A 9245-nucleotide genomic window follows, 5' to 3' on the forward strand; every position below is an offset into this window, starting at 1 on the left:
AACAATTAGGTTACAACAATCAGTCCACCACAACCAGAGCTTGAAAGGGTTGGTCAGAGATGGCTGCTTCCATGGCATGGTACGGACATATTTCCCAATCATTGTCCAAGAACAACTTGACTAAATTGTTGTCGTAACCGCTGAATGTGGCCACCTCTGGCTTTGTACAAGGCACTGACGTAGACCTGGAACTGAACCTCCCAATCTGGGCAGTCCATTTTGCTTACAAACTCGCACTTGGAATTGAGACCATGGCCTCCTATGGAGTGCAACACGGGGTTTCGGCTGAAGTTGATCACCTTCCTTTCCATGCCGGCTCTTTGTCAATTCGGACACCAACAGTCCCAAACCTATCGATACATCCCTGCCGAATTGGCTTTCGGGGGAGACATCACGAACAGCCAAGCAGTTGCTCAAATTCTTCATTCTTGCCTTTGCCCTTTGTTGGTTTTTTAAGTTGATCGTCATGTCCTCCACCTTTGCCTTCCACCTGACGCTCGGCTGCTTGCCCGACATCCTCATCATTCACATATTCTACGATTTTATGTGGAAGTGAGTGTCGGTTGCAGTGTTGTACTGGACACCGCAGCCGTCGGTGGCTTCGGTGACGGCTTTCACGTTCTGTGATGCACTGTATAAGCGACACTTGCACTTCATCTTAGCCAAAAGGTCAAGACAAATAAGGAAATTTGAACTTAAGTGCAATCATGCAAGAGCACTAACATAATGTTCTATCCAACTTACCCAAATCACAAAAATATCTTTCAAACTCACGAACAAGAAAATAACTTAAATATAATGAGTTTACCGTCACGTGATATTCTTATTCAATAATTTATCATTACGTGAAAGAAAACTTGCACATAATAATATATTATTTAGCATGAGACGTCACGTAACAGTAAATCTGTTTAGGTAAGTTTGATGCACCCCAATACTTCCAATCGAGTTTTGGACCTTTGGTATTCAAATGGGATCGCTGAGGGCATGTTTAATTATTAACCGCACGATCTCATTTGAAAGAGATCTAACGGTTCCTCATGCAATCCCTAACTAACGGCGTCTCCTTCTTCTTCCGACCAGGGTTTCTTCACCTTGCCTTCTTTCTGCTGCTCTGGTTTAGAGGACTGAGTGATATTCTGAGACCACTCAGCGAGTTCACTCGGAGAGTTCGCTTCTATCTGGAACGCCAAAAAACGCATCAAGACCCAGTATTTTGATTCCGGTATCTCTCAACCCATTTGGAGATTTATGCAGGTTTCAATCCAAAACCCAGAAGAAACCCTTCTAATCCCATGCCAAAATGCTCAACTTACTACTCGAAGCTCCTCGGCAGCTCAATCCCACAGGGCGTTTGGAAGCTGAGTCTTTATCCAATCCCGCCATGTGAGTTGTTAACTTCTTCACTTCTTTCTCCCTATTCAGTTGTTGCAATTCCATCCAACCAAACTCTCGAAGCCGAACCTGTAAACAATGACGAAATCCAGCCCCCAATTTCTGATGAAATGTTCAGGAAAGGTGCCAAATTGGGATCTTACAGATCGGGTGATTCGACATTTTATTCACTCATTGAGAATTACGCGAATTCGGGTGATTTTCGGTCCTTGGAGCAGGTTTTGGATCGCATGAAGCGCGAAAGGCGGGTTTTTATTGAGAAGAGCTTTATTCTGATGTTTAGAGCTTTTGGAAAAGCGCATTTACCCAATAAAGCTGTAGAAATGTTCTACAGAATGGTGGATGAATTTCAGTGTAGACGAACTGTTAAGTCGTTTAATTCGGTTCTTAATGTCATTATACAGGAGGGTCATTATTCTCATGCTATAGAGTTTTATTCCCGTGTTGTTGGTACTTCAAACATGAACATTTCGCCCAATGTACTCAGCTATAATCTGATTATCAAGGCCATGTGTAAGTTTGGATTGGTTGATAGAGCGGTCGAATTGTTTAGAGAAATGCCGAGTAGGAATTGCACTCCTGATGTTTTCACGTATTGTACATTGATGGATGGGTTATGCAAGGATAATAGGATTGACGAAGCGGTTTTTTTGTTGGATGAAATGCAAATTGAGGGTGCTTGCCGAGTCCTATGACGTTTAATGTGTTAATAAACGCATTGTGCAAGAAGGGTGACTTGGCACGTGCAGCGAAGCTTGTTGATAATATGTTTCTCAAAGGCTGTGTTCCAAATGAAGTCACATATAACACCCTTATTCATGGTTTGTGTCTCAAGGGTAAGTTGGATAAGGCAGTTAGTCTTTTGGATCGAATGATTTCAAATAAATGTGTGCCTAATGATGTGACATACGGAACAATCATCAATGGACTTGTTAAGCAAGGACGAGTGGTTGATGGGGCTCGAGTGTTGATCTCTATGGAGGAAAGAGGGCGTCATGCAAATGAGTATATTTATTCGGTCCTTGTTAGTGGACTGTTCAAGGAGGGAAAATCTGTTGATGCAATGACATTGTGGAAGGAGATGATGGAGAAGGGATGTAAACCCAACACTGTTGTCTATAGTGCTCTGATAGATGGCCTTTGTCGAGAAGGAAAACCAGATGAAGCCAAGGAAGTATTCTGTGAGATGGTGAGTAATGGTTACATGCCCAATTCCTTCACTTATAGCTCCTTAATGAGGGGGTTCTTTCAGACGGGTCAGAGTAAAAAAGCCATTCGTTTGTGGAATGAAATGGCAAACAAGAATTTTATGCATAATGAGGTGTGTTACAGTGTCCTAATTCATGGTTTATGCAAGGATGGGCAACTCAAAGAGGCCCTGATGGCGTGGCAGAAGATGCTAGGAAGTGGACATAAACCTGATGTTGTGGCTTATAGTTCAATGATTCATGGCCTTTGCAATGATGGTTTGGTTGAGCAGGGTTTGAAACTTTTCAATGAAATGCTTTGTCAGGAGCCTGAATGTCAACCAGATGTTATCACTTTTAACATACTTTTCGATGCTATCTGCAAGCAGAGTAATATCTCCCTTGCCATTGATATTTTAAATAGAATGCTGGATAGGGGTTGTGATCCCGATTCAGTTACGTGTGACATCTTCCTGAGAACTTTGAGAGAAAAGCTCAACCCGCCTCAAGATGGAAGGGAGTTCCTAAATGAGCTTGTTGTCCGTCTATTTAAGCAGCACAGGATGGAAGGTGCTTCCCAGATTGTGGAAGTAATGCTGAAAAAGTTTTTGCCACCCAAAGCCTCTGTGTGGACAAAAGTTGTGCAAGAGCTTTGCAAGCCTAAGAAGGTTAGAGCAGGCATTGACAAATGTTGGAGCAGCCTATATTGCTAGTCTTAAAGTAAGGCTTTTATTTATTTTTCTCATCAAAGTTTGGTTAGACGGTGAGTGGAACTATTTCTTTCTTACTTTGGTTGTCGGAGCTAGGTACTAAACTCTTTAGAGTAAAAAATAGGAGGTGATGTCTTTTCATTTCAATCTCCCATATTTTCTCACGTACTACAATCTAAACTTTACTGGCATGCAGTACGCTTGCCTTATATAGTTGGCGGTCTACGCTGTAACTTAGAAGATTGTTGATAATACAAATTTGTCTTTGGATATATGCCAAGGATTGGAAAATCAATATTGGTTTCTGCTGCGTAGAGTAATGTTACTTTAATATCAGTGATCGTTCTACAACATAATTTTCATATTTGGTTGGCATATTTCAGTTTCTGTCCATTCTTTTGGAGAAGGAAACCAGAAATAATGAGGCTAACTTTTGGTTGAAGGATTAATGATATAAGTGATCCAGCCTTTCATAGGTACTTAGAATTACTACCATGGCATTATCTGCTTTACGTTTCTTTCTACCAAATTTTTCTCGTATGAAACTTCTGAAAAAGTGGATTTGCTTCACGGTCTCTTACAGTCGGCACTCTTGCAAATTGTGATGTTTGGACAGCTGTTTTATGAAGTGAGCAAAATAGTTCATTCCTCTAAGCAGCATAGGTCAAATCTGCAGATGACAAAGGTACTTGACTGAAACAATACGAACTGCAATCAAATCTCTCATTAGGCATTTACTTCTTTTTTTTCTTCAGAATAGACAGACAACTAAATTTTGATTTTTCCTTGGTTCTAAGTTGGTGCAGGTCGACCTGGGGCAATAAGCTTGTTGGAGAATATTGAAATGTCTGTTGGTAAAAAGGTGAATTTGGAGTCAGGTACAGACTTGAACACTGATCTCTTCATCTTATGCCTGACATGTTATGGTAATTGATTTTCTTGAACCTGGAATTACTCTTATTTCTTCTTTTTTTTTTTTTTTTTTTTTTTTTTTTCCTTTTTTTTTTGTTCCATTTTGTGTCTAAGACTAGATGGCTATTAATGTATTAATGCTAAAATGTGGAACAACTTTTACTAGCATAACGAATTTCCAATATCTATTTGCGTTGTAGTGACACCGTTGGGTTAGTGGTGAAATGTGTCTGAGAATTAACTCTCTCTTACTATTTTGTACCGCTTTCATTGCTGAGAAGACTGAGCGACAGTGAACAACAAACTTCAACTGTCAATTGGTTGTAGATTGCATATTACCAAACAAAATCTCCACATAGCTATTTGTATCGGTGCGCCTTCTTTCTTCCTACTGTGCCAAGGATGCCATGAACCCAGCCTTGTATATTTTAACTTTTGTACGCAGATTAATGCATTTGTTCATATTTTTCATATGTTCAGCTTGCATTCTATTTCCAGCATTATTCTGACATTTGATACTCATTTATAAGTAATCATCATATTGCTGCAAGTAGTATAGTTTTGTTTACTGTTACACTAAGAACAATTTTTACTCGGAACACGTTGCATCATAACATGAAAAGAAACTGAAGCAGCATTCATACAAACATTCAGAGAGTGCTATGATTTCAAGGCTCTGCCTTCTCTCTGATATTGCCGCCATCAACTTTCAGGGATTCTGGCGTGTCTTGCTTATGCGCCATATCGTAAGTTGCATGCAGACCAAAGAAGACGTAGTAAATAAGCATTACCACAGTACAGATTCCAAATCTTTCAAAAGCTTCAGGACCCAAGGATCCCATAAGGAAGATGTTTGTCGCAATTGACAAGGATGGCAACCAAGGAACCAGCGGAACTCCCCAAACTTTTGGTGACCTTTGTTGAGGTAAAAACACCGCCATCGCCAAAGTCCCAAGAACCAAAGAGGAACTGTCACGACGTAGCCAACCCAACCGTTGGGATTCAGCCCCCAGTAAGCTGAAGTCCCCATTGAGGAAGCAATAATGATCAGCAAGAAACTTGCTAGCTTCCAGAGGTGTTGTTGTGGGGTGATTTCCCTCACATAGTATCTCCTCACTAGAAGTGCGACTGCCATCATCATGAAGATAAAGAGCGTGCTCACTGATAACAGGCTCGCCAAGACATCCAAGCTCGAAAAGAAAGCGATGCAGCCACTTGAGATGGCAATCAAAACTGTAGCGTTTATGGGGGTTCCTGTCTTTGGATGAACAAGAGCAAACCATGGTGGAATCATGTGGGCTCGTGCAATATGAGTGATATACCGTGCCTGTCCAAGTGTCCCAACCAGAAGAACAGTGGTCATTCCCTTAAGCGCACCAAGAGCTACCAGGTACTTGGCCCATGTCATGCCGACACTTTGAAATGCCACAGAGTAGGCTGCATTTGGGTCTATATCTGTGTATTTCTGCATCATAGGCAGTGAAAGTGCCATTAAACAGTATACGACGGTGATGATTGTCATTGATCCAAGCAATCCCAGCGGTATGTCTCTGGATGGATTTTTTGTTTCTTCGGCCATGGTGGCGATATTGTCAAATCCTCCATAAGCAAAGTAAACAATTGCAGCTGCCTGAAAGACTCCTTTGGCCCCAAAGGGAAAAAAGGGCTTCAAATTCGACGGCTTGGCGTGGACAAACGCTGCAACTATCACAAACAAAATGATAACGTTATTGACTGCAGATGCTATCCAGTTCAAGTAAGAGGTCTTCCTTGTGCTGATCATTGCAATTGTTGCAGCTACTGCTAGTACAGCGACGGCTATCGGGTCCAGCAGATTGAACCCCTCCGCCAGATTTGTGTGGATGCGTAGCGAGTTGGAAGGACGATTCAAGAGCGTTGTGAAGTAAGAAGTCCATGCTCTAGCAACTGCTGCACTTCCGACAATGCTCTCTAGAAGTATGTTTCCTGCTGTTATGAATGCAACAAAGTCCCCCAGTTCTATCCGCAGGTAAGCAAAAGCTCCGCCGGCCACCGGGACTTCTACTGAAAACTCTGTGTAGCAAAAGACAGAGAGCATTGCCGAGATACCAGACGCAACGTAGGACAAGACAATAGCCGGTCCAGCATGCTTATGCGTTTCTTGGCCAGTAAGCACAAAGATGCCTGCACCAATGACCGAACCAAACCCGAACCAGATGAGATCCCACCACGTGAGGCAGCGCTTCATGTCGTTCTCACTTTGCTTCCGAAGCTCCCGAATCTCATCGTTGTCATTCGATCTGCTGAGGAGACGGTTCTTGAACCTGTGGCCTGTTTGCGACAGGGCCGCTCGGTATGTGCTCCAATTCTGAAAGGATTCTTCGGGCAGGAAATCTTGTTTGCTGCATCTCCAGTAACTTCTCGGCTGGACATCTTCACCCACTACTTCCATGGAACCCATTACTCTCTCTTGTCCCTTGTAATTTGCTTAGCACTCAAGGCACTGTGGAATGCTAGATACTTTTGAGTTCTGTTTAACGTATTGAAGGTGAGTGTGAAATGATAGAATATATGTGAACCAGTCACAAGATTTGGAATCTTGTCAACAACTTTCCCTTGCCATTTCTTTTTAAGTTAAAAGAGGTCCATCAAGCTAGGCTCTAGCGGTCAAAGTGTCAAAATCAAGACCCATTATTATTATTTACCATTGTTATGGAAAAACTATAATAAATTGATTTTCGGTTTCAAAGAAGAAATCATTATATACATGCTTCTTGCAAAAAACACTTCAAATGCGTTTTTAGTATCCACTTTGATTACTAATGATTGATTTCAAAAATATTTTCATCAAAAAACGTTTTCAGTTATTTTAAAAGTACTTCCAAACAAGTATATCATCTATAAGATTGATATTCAAATATCTTCTTAGAACGTATTGATTTGACCCCATAAGCTGAACCACCACCCCATAGCATGTTGCTACAAGAAGCCCATATTTCTTCAATTCCCTATTTCAATTCCTATAATTTAGGGATGCCCTTATTAATTTAATAATTTTTATGATCCCGCTACTATGAAAAAATATGCTAGACGTGCTCAATTGGGTGAGATTTTTGAATTAGATCGTGCTACTTTGAAATCTGATGGTGTTTTTCGTAGCACTCCACAAGGTTGGTTTATGCAGAATGCGTCCATAAACACAAAAAATATTAGGCTAAAAATAATAAGCTAAGCGTAAATCGATATGTTGATATTGTAAATAAGGACCAATGAGATAGGAAAAAAAAATTATAATTTATAAGGTTCAAAATATTTTTGACTAAAATCAAACCTAAATCTTTAACTTATAAGCGAAAATAAATATTACTACAAACGGCAGTATATTATTTTATGGTAGATAAGATAAACAAGACCGCTCGAGCAGTGGAATCTGCAGACTAAAAGTTAATGACAATAATGCAAACATTATTCAAGCCAAGTTGCAGTTTTCAGAACAAACCGCATAAATATGCCAAGTCATCACAATAAACAATCCGACAAAACCACCCCACCCCACTGGATTACCATTTTGTCCGCATCATTTGAGTCACTTCAAATAAACAGTTATGCAAGCGCATCGTAATTCAAGTGGTTACGATTATTTATCACCGAGATCTTAAATTCGATTTATCGTCATCACTCCTCACGCTATCGATTGTACCAAACAATGTAAAAGTCAAGAGTTCTGCATGGAGCACGCACAACCTCAGCTTCAATATCAATAATTGAAGGCAGTCGCGTGACAACAACAAACCAAAAAAGTCCAAGTTTGATGATTCAAAAGCAAAACTAGATTAATAAAAGATGAACCCAACACATAAAAAATAAGGAAATTTAACGAAAAACTTCTAATACTGTTCACTTTAACGAAAAATCATATTTTTATATTAAAAAGTCAATCCTGATACTATTCACCTTACCCTTTATTTTGTCTTTATCGTTGAAACTCAAAGTTTTCAAGCCATTTTCATTAGTTTTTCTTAAAAAATAAGGAAATGGATCCTCTCTGATCCCTTCCTCTGAATCCACCAAGTTCGGGAATCTGGACCGATGAGATTTGATTCAATGACTACAAACAAGGGCTCACTTTAAAAGTTATAATAATTTTAGCCGTTGAATCAAATTTTAATGATCCAGATTCTCGAACTTGGTGAATTAGGACAAAGGGATCCGGATTCCTAAAAAAATAACTACAGATACTCGAGGAACAGTGAAAAATGTGCAAAACCAAACGAGTTGGCAGAACTTCATGTCACCTAACACGACTAGATTGGTAAGATATTCTTAGATTCGACAGTAACGAACCGAAAACAAAAGGAACATCCTGAACAAAATGTTGAAAACTAACATAGTAAACAAGTCATTCTATTTTTCAAACTTTTTCGGAAGATGATAGTAAAAAAAACCTTAAATATGTTAAAAAACAAAAAAACAAAAACAAAATTGCCTCAAAGTGCCTTTTAATATTTACAAAAAAAATGTCTTATCGTGTTTAGTTGTGTCCAAATTGTTGACTTGTCCAAACCGTATCTAAAGTGTGTTTGCCTATCGAGGTGTCCGACACTTTGATACTTCGAAATTGCGCAGCGTCCGTGCAACATAGATCAGGGGTTTAGGGTTTTGGTGGTTCGATTGGGTACTGGATGCTAGATGCTGACATGCTGGTTCGGATTATGATGAAGCTAAAATGGTCATTTCATGGTTTAGTTTTACTTGTGAAAGGGGAAAATGATGAAGACAGAAATTCTCAAATTGCTATTTGACAAAATATTGCAGCAGAGGTGTCACATGAATAAAGAGTTAGGTGTAATTTGCCACCTATGGTTACCTCAATTGGCGTAAAAAAAAAAATCATGTACAACACACATGACTTAACGAAAATTTGAAATTAATTAGGTAATTCAAGTGATGCAAATGGTGGAATGACTTGATGGTTATAATTTTAACTTTATCACTCGAATTCAAAGTTCTCCCCTTAAATAAATTAGTAAAGAATATCATTTGTAAATCAAAAAATGAAAAT

The 9245-nt window shown here is 39.6% G+C and overlaps 2 protein-coding genes across 2 annotated transcripts; one reads left to right on the forward strand and one right to left on the reverse strand.

Annotated features, from left to right (window-relative positions):
* The first annotated feature begins 1075 nt into the window (after positions 1–1075).
* On the forward strand, positions 1076–5059 carry LOC103932405 (pentatricopeptide repeat-containing protein At4g20090). The gene is given in 7 exon segments (XM_048573897.1): positions 1076–2064; positions 2067–3302; positions 3676–3768; positions 3876–3977; positions 4090–4218; positions 4405–4575; positions 4918–5059. Coding segments are annotated over 2 exon segments (1998 nt in total). The 5' UTR covers positions 1076–1295; the 3' UTR covers positions 3296–3302; positions 3676–3768; positions 3876–3977; positions 4090–4218; positions 4405–4575; positions 4918–5059.
* LOC103932404 (cationic amino acid transporter 5) lies at positions 4724–6644 on the reverse strand. The gene is given in 2 exon segments (XM_009341993.3): positions 4724–5159; positions 5162–6644. Coding segments are annotated over 2 exon segments (1770 nt in total). The 3' UTR covers positions 4724–4872.
* Between the last annotated feature and the right edge of the window lie 2601 nt (positions 6645–9245).

This window comes from the organism of the source record quoted next, unplaced genomic scaffold (assembly GCF_019419815.1).
Source record: "Pyrus x bretschneideri cultivar Hongxiangsu unplaced genomic scaffold, Pyrus_bretschneideri_v1 Contig7, whole genome shotgun sequence".
Lineage (NCBI taxonomy): Eukaryota > Viridiplantae > Streptophyta > Magnoliopsida > Rosales > Rosaceae > Pyrus > Pyrus x bretschneideri.